At 41.5% G+C, this 25991-nt stretch overlaps 1 protein-coding gene across 1 annotated transcript in view; it reads left to right on the top strand.

The window, feature by feature from the left end:
* FAM171B (family with sequence similarity 171 member B) overlaps positions 1–25991 on the top strand; it is a 403258-nt gene that overhangs the window by 257668 nt on the left and 119599 nt on the right. Inside the window, exon 5 of the mRNA XM_053712851.1 lies at positions 10558–10728. Within this exon, the coding sequence (XP_053568826.1) occupies positions 10558–10728 (171 nt within the window). The remainder of the gene's footprint in view (positions 1–10557; positions 10729–25991) is intronic.

Genomic DNA, 25991 nt, shown 5'->3' with positions numbered 1-25991 from the left:
TATGGACTAAAGCCTGTACAAAACATTGAATATCAGGAAGCTTACCAATCTTCCTGTGAAATAAAACAAACCCTTATCCAGACCATCCTGAAGAAACTGTAAAATTCTAGGAACACCATGAAATATAAATTTTCCAAACTCCATAATAAATCTTCTTAGAAACAGATTTATGAGCCTGTAACATAGTATTAACCACTGAGTCCGAGAAACCTCTATGACTAAGCACTAGGCGTTCAATTTCCATACCTTCAAATTTAATGATTTGAGATCCTGATGGAAAAACGGACCTTGAGACAGAAGATCTGGCTTTAATGGAAGTTGCCAAGGTTGGCAACTGGACATCCGAACAAGATCTGCATACCAAAACCTGTGAGGCCATGCTGGAGCTACCAGCAACACAAAAAATTGTTCCATGATGATTTTGGAGATCACTCTTGGAAGAAGAACTAGAGGCAGGAAAATATAAGCAGGTTGGTAAAACCAAGGAACTGTTATGCATCTGCCGTTTTAGATGGGAAGCCATCAGATCTATTTCTGGAAGACCTCACATCTGAACAATCTGAGAAAACACATCTGGATGGAGCGACCACTCCCCCGGATGTAAAGTCTGACGGCTGAGATAATCCGCTTCCCAATTGTCTATACCTGGGATATGAACCGCAGAACTAGATAGAAGCTGGATTCCACCCAAGCAACTATCCGAGATACTTCTTTCAAAGCTTGGGACTGTGAGTCCCACCCTGATGATTGACATATGCCACAGTTGTGATATTGTCTGTCTGAAAACAAATGAACGGTTTCCTCTTCAACAGAGGCCAAACCTGAAGAGCCCTGAAAATAGCACAGAGTTCTAAAATATTGATTGGTAACTGGGCCTCTTGAGATTTCCAAACCCCTTGTGCTGTCAGAGATCCACAGACAGCTCCCCAACCTGAAAGACTTGCACTATACGATGGTAATCTAACCACCAAGTCAGAGAGAGTCGAACATTGGGATTTAAGGATATTAATTGTGATATCTTTGTATAATCCCTGCACCATTGGTTCAGCATACAAAGCTGGAGAGGTCTCATATGAAAACGAGCAAAGGGGATCGCGTCCGATGCTGCAGTCATGAGACCTAAAACTTCCATGCACATAACTACTGAAGGGAATGATTGAGACTGAAGGTTCCGACAAGCTGAAACCAATTTTAATCGTCTCTTGTCTGTTAGAGACAGAGTCATGGACACTGAATCTATCTGGAAACCTAAAAGGTGACCCTTGTCTGAGGAATCAAAGAACTTTTTGGTAAATTGATCCTCCAACCATGTCTTTGAAGAAACAACACTAGTTGATTTGTGTGAGATTCTGCAGAATGTAAAGACTGAGCTAAAACCAAGATATTGTCCAAATAAGGAAACACCGCAGTACCCCGTTCTCTGATTACAGAGAGTAGAGCACCGAGAACCTTTGAAAAGATTCTTGGAGCTGTCGCTAGGGCAAATGGAAGAGCGACAAATTTGTAATGCTTGTCTAGAAAAGAGAATCTCAGAAACTGATAGTGGTCTGGTTAAATCGGAATATGAAGATATGCATCCTGTAAGTCTATTGTTGACATATAATGCCCTTGCTGAACAAAAGGCAGAATAGTCCTTATAGTCATTATTTTGAAAGTTGACACTCTTACATAACAATTCAAAAATTTCAGATCCAGAACTGGCCTGAATGAATTTTCTTTCTTTGGGACAATGAATGAATTTGAATAAAACCCCAGACCTTGTTCCTGAAACAGAACATTTATGATTACCCCTGAAAGCTCCAGGTCTGAAACACACTTCAGAAAAGCCTGAGCCTTTACTGGATTTGCTGGGATGCGTGAGAGAAAAAAATCTCACAGGAGGTCTTATTCTGAATCCTATTCGGTACCCTTGAGAGTCAATACTCTGAATCCATTGATTTTGGACAGAATCTGCCCAAATGTTTTGAAAGAATCTTAATCTGCCCCCTACCAGCTGAGCTGGAATGAGGGCTGCACCTTCATGCAGACTTGGGTGCTTGCTTTGATTTCTTAAACGGTTTGGATTTACTCCAACTTGAAGAAAGTTTCCAATTGGAACCAGATCCTTTTGTCGAAAGGAACGAAAACGGTTAGGAGCTTTAGATTTTTCCCTTAGGTCTTTTATCCTAAAGCAAAAAAACTCCCTTCCCCCAGTGACAGTTGAAATTATCATATCCAACTGAGAACCAAATAACTTATTACCTTGGAAAGAAAGAGATAGTAATCTAGACTTAGATACCATGTCAGCATTCCAATATTTAAGCCACAAAGCTCTTCTAGCTAAAATAACTAAAGACATAGATTTAACATCAATTTTGATGATATAAAAAATGGCATCACAGATAAAATGATTAGCATGTTGAAGCAAGCGAACAATAACAATGCTAGACAAATCAGGATCCATTTCCTGTTGCGCTAAGCTTTCCAACCAAAAAGTTGATGCAGCTGCAACATCAGCCATAGAAATGACAGGCCTGAGAAGATAGCCAGAATATAAATAAGCTTTCCTTAGATAAGATTCAAGTTTCCTATCTACAGGGTCTTTAAAAGAAGTACTATCTTCCATAGGAATAGTAGTACGTTTAGCAAGAGTAGAAATAGCCCCATCAACTTTGGGGATCTTTTCCCAAAACTCCAATCTAACTGCTTGCAAAGGATACGATTTTTTAAACCTTAAAGAAGGAATAAAAGAAGTACCAGGCCTATTCCATTCCTTAGAAATCATATCAGAAATAGCATCAGGAACTGGAAAAACCTCAGTAACCACAGGATGTTTATAAACAGAATTTAAATGTTTACTAGTTTTAATATCAAGAGGACTAGTAATAAATAAGTAGATTTGTCAGTGTCAATATCTGAGGAAGGATCTTCTAAATCAGATAGATCCTCATCAGAGGAGGATAATTCAGTATGTTGTCGGTCATTTGAAATGTCATCAACTTTATTAAAAGTTTTAAAAGACCTTTTACGTTTATCAGAATGCAGGATGGCAGACAAAGCCTTCTGAATCACATCAGCAATAAAATCTTTTATATTCACAGGTATATTATGTACATTAGATGTTGAAGGAACAGGCATTGTACTATTACAATGCTTATCATGACAACTATTACATACCACAGCTAGAGATATAATCTCCACAAATTTACAAAAATGCACTTAGCTTTGGTAGAACTGTTATCAGGCAGCAGGGTTCCAACAGTGGTTTCTGAGACAGGATCAGATTGAGACATCTTGCAAATGTAAGAGATAAAACAACATATAAAGCAAAATTATCAATTTCCTTATATGGCAGTTTCAAGAATGGAAAAATAAATGCAAACAGCATAGCCCTCTGACATATAAAAAGGCAAGAGGCATTTAGGAATGGGGTTTTAAATAATGAAATTGTTTGGCGCCAAGTATGACGCACAACGCAAACTGAAATATTTGTTGGCGCTAACAACATTTGGAAATGACACAGTCGCAACCTTGTGCAAGGAACTCAGCGTCAAATGACAAATTTGCGTCATCGGACGTACCTTTGCGCCAAAAAAATTCTCGCGCCAAGAATGAGGCAATAAACTTTGGCATTTTGCGTCTGCGAAATTAATTGAAAAATCAGTCAATTGAGAAAAGACTATACCCCAGGTAAGAAATCTTTTTCCTAAATATGTTTTTTTCCAAATATAAAACTGATTGTCTGGAAACGGAAATATACATAAACCTGACTCATTGCAAATATAATGTACAATACATATATTTAGAACTTTATATTAATGCATTAAGTGCCAAGCCATAGCTGAGAGTGTCTTAAGTAATGAAAACATACTTACCGAAAAACACCCATCCACATATAGCCAAACCTGTACTGAAACAGTTATCAGTAGAGGTAATGGAATATGAGAGTATATCGTCAATCTGAATAAGAGAGGTAGGAGATGAATCTCTATGACCGATAACAGAGAACCTATGAAATAGATCTCCCGCGAGAAAAACCATTGCATTCAATAGGTGATACTCCCTTCACATCCCTCTGACATTCAATGTACTCTGAGAGGAATCGGGCTTCAAAATGCTGAGAAACACATATCAATGTAGAATCTAAGCACAAACTTACTTCACCACCTCCATAGGAGGCAAAGTTTGTAAAACTGAATTGTGGGTGTGGTGAGGGGTGTATTTATAGGCATTTTGAGGTTTGGGAAACTTTGCCCCTTCTGGTAGGATTGTATATCCCATACATCACTAGCTCATGGACTCTTGCCAATTACAAGTGCGGTACTGACGTTGCGTGACGGCCAAAAAGTGTGCGGTACAGCTATTCTGACAAAACTTGTAATACCGGCATTAGGGGAAAAAGCATCGTTATGGGCCATAACGATGCTTTTTCACTCATAACGTCAAACTCGTATTCTAGCTGTAAATTGCACTGGGTACCTGTTAGATTATGCAGACTCTCAAACACTAACTCTCACTTGGGCTGGAGGAATTGCGGGAATAGTGGAGATGATCTACATATATGGTGGGATTGTCCTCACATAAAAGGCATGTGGAGAGAAGTGCTAGATCTTTGCTTGAAACTGGGTCTCCCAGCAGTTAGGAGCCCGGAAAGGTGTTTGCTACACTTAGGAGCACAAAAACATTTATTTATATACATTATGATAGCAACGAAGCTGTCTCTAACGAGACACTGGAAACAGCAGGTAGCCCCCTCAATACATAAAGTGTTAGAAATTGTTAACTATATTGGAGGCATGGAGTAGGTAGTATCAATTAACAGAGGTACCCTCTATCTGTATTCCAGGATCTGGGAACCCTGGGAATCCCTTCATACAAAGCCAAAGAGACACGGCTGAACAACCCACATCCATATGATGGATACTCTTGAGTGACGCTTCTTCTTTTGTTTCCTCTTTTTTGTTGTTGTTGTTTGTTTCTCTCTCTTCCCCCCCCTCTTTCTTCCTACTTTTCCTTCTTCCTCCCCTCCCCTATTTTACACTTACCTTTCCCTCCCACCCCTCATCCGCTGCTTAATTCACCGATATTATGCTGCTATGTTGTAACTGCAGATTACCAGATTACTTCAGTTACATAAAGGTTAGCTGATGTTTGCTTGCAACATTGTTAGTTCTGTATTGATTTTTCAAGTGGTTCAAGTATACAGTTACTTGAGGCAGTACCTGTTAATTACTTGCATATATAGAAATGTATCTAATATATACTGCACTAAAAAGAAAAACAGGCATATATCAAGATGGACTATGAGAACTGGACAACGGCTTCTTAGTGATTCTGATTACTTTGTAAACTGTATATGTAATTACCATATTGTCGAGCCTTGCAGGTTCCTATGTGTTTTGTGTCACAAAGATATATTTTTGTCTTTAATAAAGATTATTTAAAACAAACAAACAAAAATAAAACGAGATTCTCTGAGGCTGACTATGTGGAGATTAAACGCTTAGTCTTAGCCAAGAGAGGGTTTTCTGAGATTGTTATCGACACTCTGATTCAAGCTCGTAAGCCAATTACTTGTTGTATCTACCATAAAGTCTGGAGGACTTTCTTGTACTGGTGTGAAGAGCGTCGCTTTTCCTGTCATAAGGTTAATTTTTTTAAAGTCAAATATAGGCACAGTATCAATGAGTAAAGATAGGATAGAGGAGGTAATGTATATAGCCTCGGTGCTGCCCCTTTAAATTAATATCAAAGAATAGGAAAAGGAAATGGGAGAGTATAGAGGGGATATTAAGCACTCTTACACCTATCGCTTGTAATAAGCTGTAAAATTACAGCATGAAATATCTGCTAGTGAATAATAAATGTATATACTAGTATTAAAACCTATAATCTTTATTAAGGAATTTATTTAAAAATTAATGACTAAGGTGATAAACATCACCTATAATGATGTAATTAATTTTTAAATAAATTCCTTAATAAAGATTATAGGTTTTAATACCAGTATATACATTTATTATTCACTAGCAGATATTTCATGCTGTAATTTTACAGCTTATTACAAGCGATAGGTGTAAGAGTGCTTAATATCCCATCTATACTCTCCCATTTCCTTTTCCTATTTTTTGATAAGGTTAAGGTTGCCAGAATTTTATCTTTTCTCCAGGATGGACTGGAGAAGGGTCTATCTGCTAGTTCCCTGAAGGGACAGATATTGGTCCTGTTGGTGTTACTGCACAAGAGATTGTCTGAGCTTCCGGATGTGCAGTCCTTTGTTAAGGCTCTGACTAGGATCAGACCTGTGTTTAGATATGGGGCTCCCCCTTGGAGCCTCAATCTTGTTCTTCCTGTTTTGCAGCAGGCCCCATTTGAGCCTATGCATACTGTTGACATTAAATTGTTATCTTGGAAGGTTCTTTTGTTGTTGGCTATTGCCTCTGCGTGTAGAGTTTGAGATTTCTGCTTTGCAATGTGACCCCCTTATCTTGTTTTCCATGCTGATAAGGTTGTTTTACCTACTAAATTAGGGTTCCTCCCTAAGGTAGTGTCGGATTGTAACATTAATCAAGAAATTGTTGTTCCTTCTTTGTGTCCTAATCCTTCTTCAGAGAAGGAACGCTTGCTTCACAATCTAGATGTGGTTTGTGCCTTGAAGGTCTATCTTCAGGCTACTAAGGAATTTGACTTCCTTATGTTTCTGGTTAAGGAGTGTCATCCGCTTAGCTTATGAGACATCGGGGCGACAGCCTACTGAGAGGATAACGGCTCATTCCACTAGAGCAGTGGCTTCCCTCCTAGGCTTTTAAGAACGAAGTCTCTATGGATCATATTTGTAAGGCGGCTACCTGGTCCTCCTTACACACTTTTTCTAAATTTTACAAGTTTGATGTGTTTGCTTCGGCTGAAGCAGCTTTTCAAGAGAAAAGTTTTGCAGGCTGTGCTGCCCTCAGAATAGGGTCCGCCTCTTTTTTGTTCCCCCCCCCAATTATTCCTTCAGTGTCCTCTGGAGCTTGGGTATAGTTTTCCCAACAGTAAGGAATTAAGTCGTGGACTCTCCCTGCCTTATGCAAGGAAAACATAATTTATGCTTACCAGATAAATTCCTTTCCTTCCTGGCAGGGGGAGTCCACGACGATGCCCGTAATTTATTTTTGTTGGGCGGCTCCCTTTTTATATTATTTCTTCTGGCACCTTTACTTCCTTCCTACTTTTCCTTGTTCTCTCGGCAGAATGTCTGGGGGATAGGGGAAGTGGGAGAGATATTTAAGCCTTTGGCTGGGGTGTCTTTGCCTCCTCCTGGTGGCCAGGTGTTGTATTTTCCAACAGTAAGGAATGAAGTCGTGGAATCTCCCTGCCAGGAAGGAAAGGAATTTATCTGGTAAGCATAAATTATGTTTTTCTCCTGATTTCAAGGATCACCTCTGTTCTACCATTGAGGAGGTGTTGGGGGCTATGCCACCTTCAAGATGGTGCAAACGTCTTTTGCCTGAGAGTAAGATGTCTGCAGTTGCTGACCATTCAGCTGGACCGCTTAAGAAAAAAGAGTAATTCAGCTTTCAAGAGATTTAGAAACTTCGGATTCCTCCTGAAATGGGTAAGAGGATCAGGATTCCTCTGTAGAACAGGATTTGGAATCATCATCTTTCCTTTTTAAGTTGGATTATTTACAATCACTGCTGTGAAAGTTTTACTTATGCTGCTAAGCCAGCGGAAATATTTCCATTTGTAGATGCTGTTTCTTGATTTCCAAGGACTGGAGCAATCCTGGAATTCCGTTTATTCCATCACCTAAGTTCAAGAATATGTTTCCAGTGCCTGTCAATAAATCTGATATTTGGGAATCCATTAATAAAGTGGATGGGGTTATTTCTACACTTGCAAAAAGAACTACCATTCCTTTGGATGACAGTATATCCTTCAAAGAACCCATAGATAGGAGGAGACCTGTCATAGAAAGATGTCTTTTCCAGACAGATTTTTTTATTCAAACCAGTTGTTAGCATTGCCTGTGCGGCAGGGTCAGCTACCCTTTGGCGTGACTCCTTATCTTAAATAGTGTCTCTGAGGAGATTTCTTTGGCAGAAATTCAAGATTAATTGAAGCTAATAAAGGTAGCACATTTCTTTATTTGCAAAGTAATTATGGACATTATTCACTTAAATGCAAAGAATGTGGCTGTTCTTGCTAGAAGGGCACTATGAATAAAGTCAAAGAGTAGACTTTTATACCCTCCTTTTAAAGAAAATATTCTTTTTGGCTGAGGTTAAAATGCTATTATCGCTACAGTAACTGATGGAGCTTTCTTACCTCAGGACAAACGCTCTAAGGGCAAGTCTAGAACGTGACTATTTGTTCCTTTTGTCAGTCCAGAAATCTTTGCCCTCTTCAACTCAAAAGTTAGACTCCTCCAAGTCTTCCTGAAAACCAGGAGATTCTGGGAACTAGGCCATGCAGACAAAAAAATCATCTTCTGCTTCTAGGTGCGGCCCCCATTCCAGATTTTCTTTTAGGGGTAGATGGAGCCTGTTTCAGATCTATTAGGGATCCATGGGTGCTAAATATAGCCACCTTGTGGAAGGTTCCTTCTGTCCCATATTTCCAAGAATCTGGTAAAGGCAGAAGCCTTCTTTCAATGTGTACAGGATCTGGAACGCATGGGGGTGATTGCACCGGTACCACTGGCAGAACAAAGCCTTGGTTTTGTTGCCAATCTTTTCTTCGTGCCAAAGAAGGAAGGCATAGCTAGACGTGCCTTTTGACTTGAGTCCTTGTCTGCTGACATGGTGCATAAATGCAGGCTCAAATCTCTCCCTTTTCAGCCTACAGCTAACTCTCCTTCCTACTGTTGTTGAGTACATGGAAGTGATAGGGTTGATGGTTGCCGCCTTGGATGAGGTTATGTTTACAAGTAACTGCTCCATCTGTGGAACAAGATTCTCAAGGACCTGTCTCAGAAGATCTTTCTAGATCAGGAAATTGACAGTCCCTATCTTGATGGCAGTTTCAACATTCCTCAATCAGAAGGTCGCAGTAGACTATGATTACAGCAAACATCAGTCTCATGGACTGAGTAGCTGTCTGGGAGTCACAGTGAGTGCAAGGAGTGTGGTCTCCTTGGGAAGCGAGGTTACTTATCAACATTCTGGAACTTTACAATATTTAAAGGGTCAGTAAACCTTAAAATTAATGTTATATAATTCTGCACATAGTGCAGAATTATATAACATTATATTAGCCAAACTTTGTAACACATAATATTCCCTTTTCATTTTTAACAAAAAACGCAGTTTTACAGACCCGCTCTCTGCGCTCTGCTGAGCGGGTCTGCTTTTTTTACACAGCGCATCTGTGACAGGAGCAAACTGCACTTAGTCTTATGGCGCGGTCGGGCCGGGCTGTGACTATACAGCTGGCCCGATGCGCTGTGTAAAAAAAGCAGACCCGCTCAGCAGAGCGCAGAGAGCGGGTCTGTAAAACGTTTTTTTGTTAAAAATGAAAAGGGAATATTATGTGTTACAAAATTTGGCTAATATAATGTTATATAATTCTGCACTATGTGCAGAATTATATAACATTAATTTTAAGGTTTACTGTCCCTTTAAGGCTTTTCAAAGCTGACCCAGTCTCAGACTTGGAGAATGGTCTCTCATTAAGAGGTGCCCTGATCACAATGTGACTTGCTTGGGTCTCTCAGAGATAGACCACATGGCTTTATGCCTCAACCACAAGTTACTCCCCTTCTATGCCACAGCATGCAGAACTAGTGGATGCCTTTGTTGCTTCATGGTAATTCAAGCTGATATACATATTTCCTCCATTTAATGTTATCCAGGATCATAGCCAAACTCAAACAGGAGAGAGTATCATTGATTCTGGTTGTGCTGGCTTGGCCTAGGAGAACTTGGTATGCGGATCCATTTCAGATGTCATCTTGCCCACAATGGCACCTTCCTCTCGGACAGGATCTGTTGTTGCAGGATTCATTTTTTTCCCTTAGAACCTGCAAACTCTGGCTTTTATGGCGGGCAATAGAACACCTAATTTTAGCCATCAGAGGGCTCTCTGATAATGTTATTGAGATGTTAATTCAGGGCCAAAAGACTGTATCTAGTTGCATCTACTGCAAGGTGTGGAAGACTTATTTAGCACATGTGCTTCAAGAGGCTACCGGTGGAATTTGTTTAGGATTCCTGGGTGTTTAATTTTTTTTCTGCTGGCAGGACTTATTGCCCAACTTTGCCCCACTTCTTGTATTTATCTCCATCTACTTTGCCCTATAGAAAAACTCTCTGTAGTGTGGGAAGAGAAGGTCAAAGTGTGGCGTTGGTTTGCTTCCTCCTGGTGGCCAGTAAATGAATAGCCACATTTTATGATCTCATGGACTCGCACCATCCAGAGATATATGGATATATCAGGTAAGTATAATTGTTGTTTTTTTCAGTATAGTAACATTTGCTTTTTTTAATAATCAAAAACTGTCATTTTTTAATATAATTTTTTTAAATGCAACATGATGCTAATATCCTTTAATTTTACTTCAAATGAGTTTGTACTTATAATCAATTTTCTTTATAGGTTTTAAAAGAGTTGAACTGAGCCCTATAGGTGCAATATGTGTGAGCATAGTTGCAGAGGGGAAAGAATTGCAAGTAAATGGACCAGTTCAAATTATACTTCCTTTACCAAAAACAACTTCTATCAAACCTGGAAATTCTGTACCTGCTTGGATGTTTGATATGAAGAGTGGTACGTATATATTATAAACAATAGTTATGTCTAGAAATTAGACAGCTAAAAACTTTCTTATCTTGCAAGTACAGACTTCCTCTTCAGCACAGCAGTTTTTTTTAACAACCTCGTCACAGGCTCTCTGTCTAATCACAGTGTACCCAATTGCGGAATTTAACTAAATGTAGTGCGCTCCCGTATAAGTAAAGCATTCATCTGATTTACTTTTAATTGAATGGCAAGATCAGGCGCAGTGTGATTAGACAGCAAAAACAGAAATCTGTTGTGCTTAAGAGGAAATTGCAAAGTTTACTGTCCCTTATTTTTTTTATTTCATATTTAATATGAAAACAACAAAAAAACTATTCATGACACAAATATAAAAAAAGGAATAAAGGACAATGAAAGAAAAATATTAAGGAAATTATCCATTACTAAAAGGAATAAATGATCATACATGTTGTCTCAACTTAGTATTAACATAACAACTTTTCAATTGACTTTTTTTTATCAAATTTGCTTTGTTCTCTTGGTAATCCTAGTTGAAAGATAAACCAAAGTAGGCTCATATACTAATTTCTAAGCCCGCCTCTTAACTGAATTTGACAATTTTTCACAGCTTGAGGGCGTTAGTTCATGTGTTTCATATAAATAACATTGTGATCATGCACGTGGAGTTATTTAAAGGGACATTAAACCCCAAAAAATTATTTCATTATTCAGAAAGAGAATACAATTTTTAAAAAGTTTCCAATTTACTTCTATTATCAAATTTGCTTTGTTCTCATGTTATTCTTTGTTGAAGGGATACCTATGTAGGTAGCTTGCACATGCCTGAAGCACTACATGACAGGAAATAGTGCTTCCATCTAGTGCTCCTGCTAATGTATAACATTGTTGCAAAACTGCTGCCATATAGAGCTGCAGACACTTGCACACTCATAAGCTTACATTACTGCTTTTCAACAAAAGATAACAAGAAAACTAAGAAAATTTGATAACAAGTAAATTGGAAAGTTGTTTAAAATTATATCTTCTATCTGAATCATGAAAGAAAAAAATTGGGTTGTATGTCCCTTTAACCCCTTAATGACAACTGATGTACCAGGTACTACGTCATGCAAAAACTAACAGTTAATGACAATAGACGTACGTCAGTTGTCTAACAGAGTGCTGGAAGCGATCGCAATTGCTTCCAGCAGCTCTCAGGGTATTGCAGTGATCCCTCGATATGGAGGCATCCTGCAATACCTTTTTACATGCCTCCGATGTGGCCCTCTCTGCACCGGTAGCGATGGTGCCGTTCATTGGTGGGTGGGAGCATAGCAGGGAGGCGGGTGGACAGCCCATTGCTACCCGGCATCCGGTTCCTATAAGTGCAATGTGCACGCCGGGTGCCGGGAGCGTGCAGGGGGGGCCTGTGGGGGTGTGCGCGCATTAGACACTGACACCAATGAGATCATCAGAGGGAGAGGGGAAAAAAAGTTGATGGAAAAAAAAAAGTTAATGAAATATAAAAGGATCTGGGAGGGGGAGGGGGATGGGGGTATTGAGGGGGGGCTGCTACCCTACAGAAAAAGTTTGAAGGTCAAAAGAAAAACAAAAATACTGTTGTTTTTTGGGTGCCAGTACCCAAGATGGCGGCAATTAGGTAGCGGGGGAGGGTTAGAGAGCTGTTTGGGGGGGATCAGGCAGGGGTCCATCACAGCTGAATAAATATTTTTAAAAAATAAAAATAAAAAAGACTCCTTTTATTTAGTACTGGCAGACTTTCTGCCAGTATTTAAGATGGCGGGGACAATTGTGGGGTGGGGGAGGGAAGAGAGCTGTTTGGGAGGGATCAGGGGGTGGGATGTGTCAGGTGGGAGGCTTATCTCTACACTAAAGCTAAAATTAACCATGCAAGCTCCCTACAAGCTACCTAATTAAATCCTTCACTGCTGGGCATAATTCACGTGTTGTCAGGGTTTTTTCCCTTTTGTGTTTGCCATGTGCTGCTGGCAGCCATTTTACTCACCTCTCTTCCTTACTATGGTGCATTGTGGGGGATGCTGCTCAATTCCTGCACTTCCTTTTATGGTCAGACTGGTGTGCATCATCCATGTAAGACAGGATGCAGTCTCAGAATTGTGATGTCATCACTTATTATGTAAAGGGCCTCTGTTCAGTATGCTTTGCCTTTGCGTTGTCTCAGACCTCTTTGTGAGAGTTCCTGTGTATTACCTGGCTGCCTGACGTCCTTCCTGGTTCCTGATCCCTGGCTTGTTCCTGACTCTGCTGTTTTCCTTGTTCCTGATTCCGGCTCGTCTGACTATTCGCTTTGGCTCCTGACTCGTCTCGTCTGACTACCAGCTCTGGTTGTTATTTGACTTGTGGACTTTTTATTATTTTTTGCACTTCTTGTCTCAGTCAAAGGCCATGAATCCTGATGGTGCTAATAGTCCACCTTTACCTGCCATCATTTCCAGGATGGATGTACAGGATCACCGATTGGATCAATTTGCACTAGCCCTGCAAACCCTGCTGACTCGCACTGCACATTTGGACCAAAGTGTCCCGCAAGTTATGGCTGCTCCTGTTTCCGCTGCTGCACCTATGCCTACCAGGAGCATGTCCGGTTCTGCACCTCTACCTCATCGATATGGAGGCAATCCTATTCAGTGCAGAGGGTTTTTGAACCAGGTGGGCATTTACTTTGAGATGTTACCTCAGGCGTTTCCCTCTGTCAGAGCTAAGGTGGGATTTCTCATCTCGTTACTCTCTGACACAGCTCTTGCCTGCGCTAATCCCTTGTGTGAGACTAATAAACCTGTGATTTCAAATTATCCTTTCGAAGGGTATTTGATGTCCCGGCTCGCTCCTCCTCTGCTGCTAAACGACTCATGTCCATTCAGCAAGGTACAAGATCTGTTGCTCAGTATGCTATTGAGTTCCGTACGCTTGCCGCAGAGGTAGGTTGGAACAATGAAGCCCTTGTTGCCGCCTTCTTTCATGGGCTCTCTGATGCGATTAAAGACGAAGTTGCTGCCAGAGATTTACCAGAGGATCTCGAGGCATTGGTGTCTTTTTTGATCCTAATTGACATCAGACTCAGAGAGAGGCCCTCTTTCAAGGAGCGCTTGAGGAAGCCTCCTGTTCCGTTGTATCCTATATGTTCGTTCCCACCCATGCCTCCCTCTCCTCCCATGCCTCCTGGTCCCGAGTCACTAGGTACTGCTGAGCCAATGCAGCTGACATTCACGCGTCTCTCCGCGGCGGAGAGGGCCTTTAGGAGGAGGGAGGGGCTCTGCCTCTATTGTGGGTTACAGGGCCACCATTTAAAGTCTTGTCCTACACGGCCGGGAAACGCTCACACCTAAGGTCCTGTCAGGGGCAGACCTTGGGTGGTTTATCCTCGTCCCCGGAACCGCTTAAGGAGAAACCTTTTGTCACGGTTGTCCTTTCCTGGGTGGATTTCTCCATAGTCACTCAGGCTCTTGTTGACTCCGGTGCTGCGGGCTATTTCATTGACAGTGCTTTTGTATCAAAGCACTCCATTCCTGTTTTGCCTCGGTCCATTCCGCTTGCTATTGAGGCCATTGATGGCAGGCCCCTTCAGCCCGCACTCGTTACTCACGAAACTGCTCCATTGTCCATGGCTGTTGGGGCTCTCCATTTTGAAACCCTCCAGTTCCAGGTGATAAACTCTCTTCATTTTCTGGTTGTTCTGGGTTATCCCTGGCTCCAAAAGCACAATCCCAGTCTCGACTGGCGCAGGTCCGAAATTTTGTTGTGGTCCCCGCAATGTATTTCCACTTGTCTTCGGAAAACAATTAAAGTCTTGTGCACTTCTTCGGTTTCTCAATTGCCAGAGGAGTACCGAGAGTTCCTAGACGTGTTTGACAATGTGCGTGCCGGTACGTTGCCTCCTCACCGGTCTTACGATTGTGCCATAGACCTGCAACCCGGAGCCATTCCTCCTCGGGGCTGGGGGTACACTCTGTCTGTTGCAGAGAATTGTGCTATGGAGGAGTATGTTGCCGATGCTCTGTCGTGGGGGATCATCCGCAAATCCTGCTCTCCTGCAGGGGCTGGCTTCTTCTTTGTGAAGAAAAAGGGTGGCGAGTTAAGACCATGTATCGATTATAGGGGTCTTAATCGTCTTACCATTAAGAATGCTTACCCTATTCCGCTTATTACGGAACTCTTTGACCGCTTCAAGGGAGCTACGGTCTTTACTAAACTTGATTTGAGAGGAGCGTACAATCTCGTTAGGATTAAGGAGGGCCACGAATGGAAAACAGCATTTAACACCAGGAGCGGGCATTAATATCTTGTAATGCCCTTTGGCCTATGTAATGCTCCTGCTGTTTTTCAGGAATTTATTAATGATGTCCTACGAGATATGTTGCAACAGTGTGTTGTGGTGTACTTAGACGACATCCTCATACACTCACCCAAACTTGAGGCTCATCGTTCTGATGTTACATGGGTTCTTCAGAGACTACGTGAGAACGGCCTGTTTTGTAAACTCGAAAAATGTGAGTTCCATCAGACTCAAGTAACCTTCCTAGGTTATGTTATCTCCGTTGCAGGGTTCTCCATGGATCCTGACAAGTTATCTGCAGTTCTGCAGTGGCCTCGCCCAGTTGGTCTTCGGTCTATTCAACGTTTTTTTGGAGTTTGCCAATTACTATAGAAAGTTTATTAAAAACTTTTCTTCCTTGGTCAAACCTATCACAGACATGACCCGTAAAGAGAATGATCCACTCCATTGGTCACCTACTTCCATTAAGGCCTTTGATAGTCTTAAGACTGCCTTTGCTGACGCTCCACTTCTGGCTCATCCTAACCCTGTCCTGCCTTTCGTTCTTGAGGTCGATGCATCTGAGACTGGAGTAGGTGCCCTCTTGTCTCAACGTCCTACGCCTGACGGTTCCTTGCATCCGTGTGGTTTCTTCTCTAAGAAATTGTCTCCAGCGGAGTGCAATTATGAAATTGGCAACAGGGAATTACTGGCCATAATTTTGGCACTTAAGGAATGGAGGCATCTTCTCGAGGGTAATAGCGTGCCAGTGCTCATTCTTACTGACCACAAGAATTTAACTTATCTATCTGAAGCAAAACGTTTGTTGCCCCGACAGGCCAGATGGGCGCTATTTTTGTCTCGGTTTAATTATGTGGCCTCCTACCTGCCTGGTAGTAAGAATGTTAGGGCTGATGCCCTCTCTCGACAATTTTTGCCTCTGTCCAAGGAGGAGTCTGTACCTACTCCTGTTATACCTCCTGACCATATTTAAGCTACCATACGTACTAATTTGACTTCTGCCTTGGAGGAGGAGATCCTGGCTGCACAAACCAATGCACCTCCTGAGAAACCTAGTGGTAAGTGTTTTGTTCCTGAGACTCTTCGAACTAAACTTTTGCACACTTACCACTATCCTAAAGCCGCAGGCCACCCAGGCAAGAACCAAATGATTTGGTCTGTCACTCGACAATTCTGGTGGCCTGGTCTTCGTTCTGATGTTGCTGCGTATGTTGCCTCCTGCTCAGTTTGTGCACAGAATAAGACTCCTCAACGTCTTCCTGTGGGTCTTCTTCAACCTATTGCTAATGGTGAGCGTCCTTGGACACATCTTTCCATGGACTTCATTGTCGAGCTCCCTGTTTCCAATGGCAATACTGTTATCCTTATGGTGGTTGACTGTTTTTCTAAAATGTCACATTGCATTCCCTTGATGAAGCTGCCTACTTCTCAGGAGCTTGCTTCAATTTTTGCCCGGGAGGTCTTCCGTTTACATGGGTTACCTAAGGAGATAGTGTCGGACCGAGGTAGGCAGTTTATCTCCAGATTTTGCCGTTCCTTTTGTGCTCAAATGGGGATCCAGCTTTCCTTCTCCTCGGCATATCACCCTCAATCCAATGGGACTGCGGAACAGTCTAATCAAGCTCTGGAACAGTTCCTCCGTTGCTATGTCTCAGATCACCACAATAATTGGTCTGAACTGTTACCTTGGGCAGAGTTTGCTCGTAATAGTGCTATTAATGCTTCCTCCAAGATATCCCCATTCATGGCGAATTATGGGTTTCAACCATCCTTGTTGCCCGATTCATTCATGTCTCAGGGTATTCCGGCTTTGGAGGAGCATCTCCGGCAACTCCGTTCCACGTGGGTGCAGATTCAGGATTGCCTTCATCGTTCTATGCAGCGCCAAAAGTTCCAGGCTGATCGTAGGCGTCTGCCCGCACCTTCCTACCAGGTTGGTGAGAGAGTTTGGCTGTCCTCTCGAAACTTGAACCTTTGTGTGCCTTCCAATTAATTGGCTCCCCATTATGTTGGTCCTTTTCGAATACTCCGACGGGTTAATCCTGTAGCCTACGCTCTTGACCTTCCTCCTGCTATGCGCATCTCCAATGTTTTTCATGTCTCCCTCTTGAAACCATTGGTTTGTAATCGGTTTACCACTGTGTTGCCTCGTCCCCATCCTATCTTTGTTGACAACCATGAGGAGTATGAGGTCAGCAGCATTATTGACTCTTGTATGTCCAGGGGCCGTGTACAGTATTTGGTTCACTGGAGGGGCTATGGTCCGGAGGAGCGTTCTTGGGTTCCCTCCTCTGATGTTCATGCTCCCGCCCTCCTCCGTGCCTTCCATGCCCGTTTCCCCAATAAGCCTTTTGTCCTCCCGCGGGGGAGGGGTCGTTGAGGGGAGGGTACTGTCAGGGTTTTTTCCCTGTTGTGTTTGCCATGTGCTGCTGGCAGCCATTTTACTCACCTCTCTTTCTGACTATGGTGCTTTGTGGGGGATCCTGCACTTCCTTTTATGGCCAGACTGGTGTGCATCATCCATGTGAAACAGGATGCAGTCTCAGAATTGTGATGTCATCTCTTATTATTTAAAGGGCCTCTGTTCAGTATGCTTTGCCTTTGCGTTGTCTCAGACCTGTTTGTGAGAGTTCCTGTGTATTACCTGGCTGCCTGACGTCCTTCCTAGTTCCTGATCCCTGGCTTGTTTCTGACTCTGCTGTTTTCCTTGTTCCTGATTCCGGCTTGTCTGACTATTCGCTTTGGCTCCTGACTCGGCTCATCTGACTACCAGCTCTGGTTTTGACTCCTGGCATGTTATTTGACTTGTGGACTTTTTACTATTTTTTGCACTTCTCGTCTCAGTCTGATTCCTGGCACCCTGACACGTGTGGTGCGCAGCAGCATTTAGCGACCTTCTAATTACCAAAAAGCAACGCCAAAGCCATATAAGTCTGCTATTTCTGAACAAAGGGGATCCCAGAGAAGCTTTTACAACAATTTGTGCCATAATTGCACAAGCTGTTTGTAAATAATTTCAGTGAGAAACCTAAAATTGTGAAAAATGTAAAGTTTTTTTTTAGTTGCTCGCATTTGGCGGTGAAATGGTGGCATGAAATATTTACGATAATGGACCTAGATCAATACTTGTGGTTGTCTACTACACTACACTAAAGCTAAAATTAACCCTACAATCGCGCTAATTAACTCCTTCACTGCTGGGTATAAAACACGTGTGGTGCGCAGTGGCTATTAGCGGCCTTCTAATTACCAAAAAGCAACCCCAAAGCCATATAAGTCTGCTATTTCTGAACAAAGGGGATCCCAGAGAAGCATTTACATCCATTTGTGTCATAATTGCAGAAGCTGTTTGTAAATAATTTCAGTGGGAAACCTAAAGTATGTGACAAAATTTGTGAAAAAGTGAACATTTTTTTTAATTTGATCTCATTTGGCGGTGAAATGGTGGCATGAAATATACCAAAATGGGCCTAGATCAATACTTTGGGTTGTCATCTAAAAAAAAAAAAATATACATGTCAAGGGATATTCAGGGATTCCTGACAGATATCAGGGTTCCAATGTAACTAGCGCTAATTTTGGAAGAAAAAAAAAATGGTTTGGAAATAGCAAAGTGCTACTTGTATTTTTTGCCCTATAACTTGCAAAAAAAGCAAAGAACATGTAAACATTGGATATTTCTAAACTCAGGACAATATTTAGAAACTATTTAGTATGGTTGTTTTTTGGTGGTTGTAGATGTGTAACAGATTTTGGGGGTCAAAGTTAGAAAAGTGTGTTTTTTTTCAATTTTTTCCTCATATTTTATAATTTTTTTATAGTAAAAGATAAGATATGATGAAAATAATGATATCTTTAGAAAGTCCATTTAATGGTGAGAAAAACAGTATATAATATGTGTGGGTACAATAAATGAGTAAGAGGAAAATTACAGCTGAACACAAAAATGTAAAAATAGCCCTGGTCCCAAACGGTCAGAAAATGGAAAAGTGCTGTGGTCCTTAAAGTGAATGTAACTTTTGATGCTAAAGTGCCTGGTTTTTAAAAATTTGATTAAAAACAGGGGCAATTTAATTAATCAAAATTTACATTTCACTCGTTGTGAAAAAAAGGAAATTGATGCTTACCTGATAAATTTATTTCTTTTACGATATGACAAGTCCACGGATTTCATCCTTATGGGATATTGCCTCCTGGTCAGCAGGAGGAGGCAAAGAGCACCACAGCAGAGCTGTATATATAGCTCCTCCCTTCCCTCCCACTCCAGTCATTTGGCCGAAGTTAGGAAGAGAAAGGAAACGCTAAGGTGCAGAGGTGACTGAAGTTTAACAAAAATAAAGACCTGTCCTAAAAAATGAAAGGGTGGGCTGTGGACTCGTCATATGGGAAAAGAAATAAATTTATCAGGTAAGCATAAATTTCCTTTTCTTTTATAAGATATGACGAGTCCACGGATTTCATCCTTACTTATGGGATACAATACCAAAGCAATAGGACAGGGATGAAAGGGAGGGACAGGACAGGCACCTAAACGGAAGGCACCACTGTTTGAAGAACCTTTCTCCCAAAAACAGCATTGGACGAGGCAAAAGTATCAAATTTGTAAAATTTGGAAAAAGTGTGAAGAGACAACCAAGTTGCAGCCTTGCAAATCTGTTCAACAGAAGCATAATTTTTAAATGCCCATGAGGAAGCCGCAGCCCTAGTAGAATGAGCCGTAATTCTTTCAGGAGGCTGCTGTCCAGCAGTCTCATATGCAAAACGGATGATACTCTTCAGCCAAAAAGAAAGAGAGGTAGCTGTAGCTTTCTGGCCCCTACGTTTTCCAGAAAAAAAACAACAAATAATGACAATGATTGACAAAATTCTTTAGTTGCCTGCAAGTAAAACTTCAGGGCACAGACAACGTCCAAGTAATGTAACAGACGCTCCTTCTTAGAAGAAGGATTAGGACACAAAGAAGGAACAATAATTTCCTGATTAATATTTTTGTTGGAAACAACCTTAGGAAGAAAACCAGATTTGGTACGTAACACTACCTTATCGGAATGAAAATAAGGTAAGGAGAATCACATTGTAATGCCGAGAGCTCAGAAACTCTGCGAGCAGAAGAAATAGCAACCAAAAATAAAACTTTCCAAGATAACAACTTAATATCTAAGGAATGCATAGGTTCAAATGGAACCCCTTGAAGAACCTTAAGAACTAGATTCAAACTCCAAGGAGGAGCAATAGGTCTAAACACAGGCCTGATCCTAGTCAGAGCCTGACAAAAAGATTAAACATCCGGAATATCTGCCAGACGTTTGTGTAGCAAAATAGATCAAGCAGAAATCTGTCCCTTAAAGGAACTTGCTGATAATCCTTTCTCCAATCCTTCTTGGAGAAAGGACAAAATCCTAGGAATACTAATCTTACTCCATAAGTAGCCCTTGGATTCGCACCAATAAAGATATTTACGCCATATCTTATGTTAAATCTTTCTAGTAACAGGCTTACGTGCCTGGATCAGGGTATCAGTGACCGAATAAGAGAACCGTCGCTTAGATAAAATCAAGCGTTCAATCTCCAAGCAGTCAGCTGCAGAGAAAGTAGATTCGGATGATGGAAGAGTCCCTGAATGAGAAGGTCCTGCCTCAATGGAAGCTTCCATGGTGGCAGAGATGACATGTCCACCAGATCAGCATACCATGTCCTGCGAGGCCATGCAGGAGCGATGAGGATCACCGAAGCCCTCTCCTGTTTGACTCGAGCAATCACCCGGGGAAGGAGAGCAAACGGCGGGAACACATAAGCTAGGTTGAACGACCAAGGCACTGCCAAGGCATCTATCAGTTCGGCCTGAGGATCCCTGGACCTGGATCCGTATCTCGGAAGCTTGGCATTCTGGCAAGACGCCATAAGATCCAGCTCCGGCCTGCCCCATCTGAGAATCAGGTTGGCAAAGACCTCCGGATGGAGTTCCCATTCCCCCGGATGAAACGTCTGTCTGCTCAAAAAATCCGTCTCCCAGTTGTCTACTCCTGGGATGTAGATTGCCGACAGATAACAAGAGTGAGCTTCCACCCACTGAATTATCTTGGATACTGCTGTCATCGCTAAGGAACTAAGGATATTGTCCGACTGAAACCTGATGAATTTGGCCGAAGCCAACTGAGGCCAAGCCTGAAGTGCATTGAATATTGCTCTCAACTCCAGAATATTGATAGGAAGTAGAGACTCCGACCGAGTCCACAGGGAGTTCCAGACTGCACCCCATCTTATCAGGCTGGCGTCCGTTGTCACGATCACCCATGAGGGTCTGTGGAAGCACGTCCCTTGGGACAGATGATCCGGCGACAACCACCAAAGAAGATTTTCCCTTGTCTCCTGAACCAGATCTATTTGAGGAGACAAATTTGCATAATCTCCATTCCATTGTCTGAGCATGCTCAGTTGTAGAGGTCTGAGATGAAAATGAGCCAACGGAATGATGTCCATTGCTGCCTCCATGCAGTGAGCCACTGACGGCCGAGGATTGGACTGAAGGCATCGGCATGTATTCAGAATCTTTAACTTTCTGACTTCCGACAAAAAGATTTTCATGGCCAGAGAGTCGATTAGAGTTCCTAGGAAAGGAACCTTTGTCTGTGGAATTAGTGAACTCTTTTCTAGATTCCCTTTCCACCCGTGAGCTCTTAGAAAGGACAGAACAATGTCGGTATGAGACTTTGTCAGGTGATAAGACTACGCCTGGATCAGAATGTCGTCCAGATAAGGCGCCACTGCAATGCCCCGCGGCCTGAGAACTGCTAGCAGAGACCCCAGAACCTTTGTGAAAATTCTGGGTGCTGTGGCCAGACCGAAAGGAAGGGCCACAAACTGAAAATGTTTGTCCAGAAAGGCAAACCTCAGGAACTTGTGATGATCTCTGTGGATAGGAATATGAAGATATGCATCCTTTAAATCCACGGTAGTCATATATTGACCCTCCTGGATCAATGGAAGAATTGTTCGAATAGTCTCCATCTTGAAGGATGGAACTCTGAGAAATTTGTTTAGACTTTTGAGATCTAAAATGGGTCGGAACGTTCCCTCTTTTTTGGGAACTACAAAGAGATTTGAGTAAAACCCCTGCCCCTGTTCTTGTATTGGAACGGGGCAAATTACTCCCATGGAGGAGAGGTCTCTTACACAGCATAAGAACGCCTCTCTTTTTATCTGGTCTACAGACAATCGTGAAAGAAGAAACCTTCCTCTGGGGAAGGATTTTTTGAATTCCAACTGATACCCTTGAGACATGATTTCTAGTGTCCAGGGATCCTGAACATCTCTTATCCAAGCCTGGACCAAGAGAGAAAGTCTGCCCCCTACTAGATCCGGTTCCGGATCGGGGGCCGCCCCTTCATGCTGTCTTGGTAGCAGCAGCAGGTTTCTTTGGTTGTTTACCCGTGTTCCAAGCCTGGTTGGGTCTCCAGGTGGACTTGGCTTGAGAAAAATTCCCTTCCTGTTTCGAAAGGAACTAAAATTACTCTGTCGTCCCCTTTGCTTTGATGTTCTATCTTGAGGGAGGAGGTGACCCTTACCTCCCGTAATGTCAGAAATGATCTCCTTCAAGTCAGGCCCGAACAGAGTCTTTTCCTTGAAAGGGATAGCCAAGAGCTTAGATTTCAAGGACACATCCGCAGACCAAGATTTTAACCATAAGGCTCTTCGTGCTAAGATGGAGAATCCTGAATTCTTAGTCGCCAGCTTGGTAAAAAAAAGGCAGCCGCAGTTGTGACTGTTACAATGCAGGCCGTCGGTTGTAATAGAAACCCTTGGTGAACATATACGGCAAGATTACGAGTTTTGCGGTAACAGGGGTGCATTGCTAACGCTCCTTTTTTTCTTACCGCTCACTTAAGACAACGCTGGTATTACAGGTTTTCTGCAAGCCGGCGTTTGCCTGAGAAAAGTGAGCGTTAAGCAAAATTTAGCTCCATATCTCACCTCAATACCAGCGTTCCTTACGGTAGCGGTAAGCTGGCAAAACGTGCTCATGCACGATTTCCCCATAGGAAACAATGGGGCTGAGCTGGCTGGAAAAAAAACCTAACACCTGCAAAAAAGCAGCGTTCAGATCCTAACGCAGCCCCATTGTTTCCTATGGGGAAATGTATTTAACGTCTGCACCTAACACCCTAACATGAACCCTGAGTCTAAACACCCCTAATCTTACACTTATTAACCCCTAATCTGACGCCCCCACTATCGCTGACACCTACATTATATTATTAACCCCTAATCTGCCGCTCCGGACACCGCCGCCACCTACATTATACTTATGAACCCCTAATCTACTGCCCCCCAACATCGCAGACACCTACATTATATTTATTAACCCCTAATCTGCCCCCCCCAACGTCGCCGCAACTATATTAAATTTATTAACCCCTAATCTGTCGCCGCCAACGTCTCCGCCACTATTATAAATTTATTAACCCCTAAACCTAAGTCTAACCCTAACACCCCCTAACTTAAATAGAATTTAAATACATCTAAATAAATTTTCTACAATTAAATAAATTATTCCTATTTAAAACTAAATACTTACCTATAAAATAAACTCTAAGCTAGATACAATATAACTAATAGTTACATTGTAGCTAGTTTAGGATTTATATTTATTTTACAGGCAACTTTGTGTTTATTTTAACTAGGTAGAATAGTTATTAAATAGTTATTAACTATTTAATAGCTACCTAGTTAAAATAAGTACAAAAGTACCTGTAAAATAAACCCTTACCTAAGTTACAATTACACCTAACACTACATTATAATTAAACTAATTACCTAAACTACCTACAATTAATTACAATTAAATTAAAGAAACTAAATTACGAAAAAAAACCCCACTAAATTACAGAAAAAAAAGAATTACGAGAATTTTAAACTAATTACACCTAATCTAATCCCCCTAATAAAATAAAAAAGCCCCCTAAAAAAATAAAATTCCCTACCCTATACTAAATTACAAATAGCCCTTAAGAGGGCCTTTTGCGGGGCATTGCCCCAAAGTAATCGGCTCTTTCACCTGTAAAAAAAATACAATACCCCCCCAACATTAAAACCCACCACCCACACACCCAACCCTACTCTAAAACCCACCCAATCCCCCCTTAAAAAAACCTAACACTACCCCCTTGAAGATCACCCTACCTTGAGATGTCTTCACCCAGCCAGGCACAGGTGGTCCTCCAGAGGGTCCGAAGTCTTCATCCTATTCGGCCAGAAGAGGACCTCCAGACCGGCAGAAGGCTTCATCCAGGCGGCATTTTCTATCTTCATCCTTCCGGAGAAGAGCGGGTCCATCTTCAAGACATCCGACGCGGAGCATCCTCTTCATCCTACGACTGACGACTGAATGACTGGTCCTTTAAGTGACATCATCCAAGATGGCGTCCCTTGAATTCCGATTGGCTGATAGAATCCCATCAGCCAATCGGAATTAAGGTAGGAAAAATCCTATTGGCTGATGCAATCAGCCAATAGGATTGAAGTTCAATCCGATTGGCTGATCCAATCAGCCAATAGGATTGAGCTTGCATTCTATTGGCTGATTGCATCAGCCAATACGATTTTTCCTACCTTAATTCCGATTTGCTGATAGGATTCTATCAACCAATCGGAATTCAAGGGACGCCATCTTGGATGACGTCACTTAAAGGACCAGTCATTCAGTCGTCGGCCGTCAGATGAAGAGGACGCTCCGCGTCGGATGTCTTGAAGATGGACCCGCTCCGGAAGGATGAAGATAGAAGATGCCGCCTGGATGAAGCCTTCTGCCGGTCTGGAGGTCCTCTTCTGGCCGGATAGGAGGAAGATTTCGGACCCTCTGGAGGACGACTTGTGCCCAGCTGGGTGAAGACGGCTCAAGGTAGGGTGATCTTCAAGGGGGTAGTGTTAGGTATTTTTTTAATGGGGGATTGGGTGGGTTTTAGAGTAGGGTTGGGTGTGTGGGTGGTGGGTTTTAATGTTGTGGGGGGGTATTGTATTTTTTTTTTACAGGTGAAAGAGCTGATTACTTTGGGCAATGCCCCGCAAAAGGCCCTTTTAAGGGCTATTTGTAATTTAATATAGGGTAGGGAATTGTATTATTTTGGGGGGCTTTTTTATTTTATTAGGGGGATTAGATTAGGTGTAATTAGTTTCAAATTCTTGTAATTCTTTTTTTTCCCCTGTAATTTAGTGTTTGTTTTTTTCGTAATTTAGTTTATTTAATTTAATTGTAATTAATTGTAGGTAGTTTAGGTAATTAGTTTAATTATAGTGTAGTGTTAGGTGTAATTGTAACTTAGGTTAGGGTTTATTTTACAGGTACTTTTGTACTTATTTTATCTAGTTAGTTATTAAATAGTTAATAACTATTTAATAACTATTCTACCTAGTTAAAATAAATACAAAGCTGCCTGTAAAATAAATATAAACCCTAAGTTAGCTACAATATAACTATTAGTTATATTGTAGCTAGCTTTAGGGTTTATTTTATCGGTAAATATTTAGTTTTAAATAGGAATAAGTTATTTAATTATGGTAAATTTATTTCGTTTAATTTAAATTATATTTAAGTTAGGGAGGGCTAGACTTAGGTTTAGGGGTTAATAAATTTAATACAGGGAGTGCAGAATTATTAGGCAAGTTGTATTTTTGAGGATTAATTTTATTATTGAACAACAACCATGTTCTCAATGAACCCAAAAAACTCATTAATATCAAAGCTGAATAGTTTTGGAAGTAGTTTTTAGTTTGTTTTTAGTTATAGCTATTTTAGGGGGATATCTGTGTGTGCAGGTGACTATTACTGTGCATAATTATTAGGCAACTTAACAAAAAACAAATATATACCCATTTCAATTATTTATTTTTACCAGTGAAACCAATATAACATCTCAACATTCACAAATATACATTTCTGACATTCAAAAACAAAACAAAAACAAATCAGTGACCAATA

The sequence above is a fragment of the Bombina bombina genome, chromosome 1, assembly GCF_027579735.1.
Source record: "Bombina bombina isolate aBomBom1 chromosome 1, aBomBom1.pri, whole genome shotgun sequence".
NCBI classification, from domain to species: Eukaryota; Metazoa; Chordata; class Amphibia; order Anura; family Bombinatoridae; genus Bombina; species Bombina bombina.
Note: the sequence above shows the minus strand (reverse complement) of the source record. Positions and strands in the feature narration are given on the sequence as shown.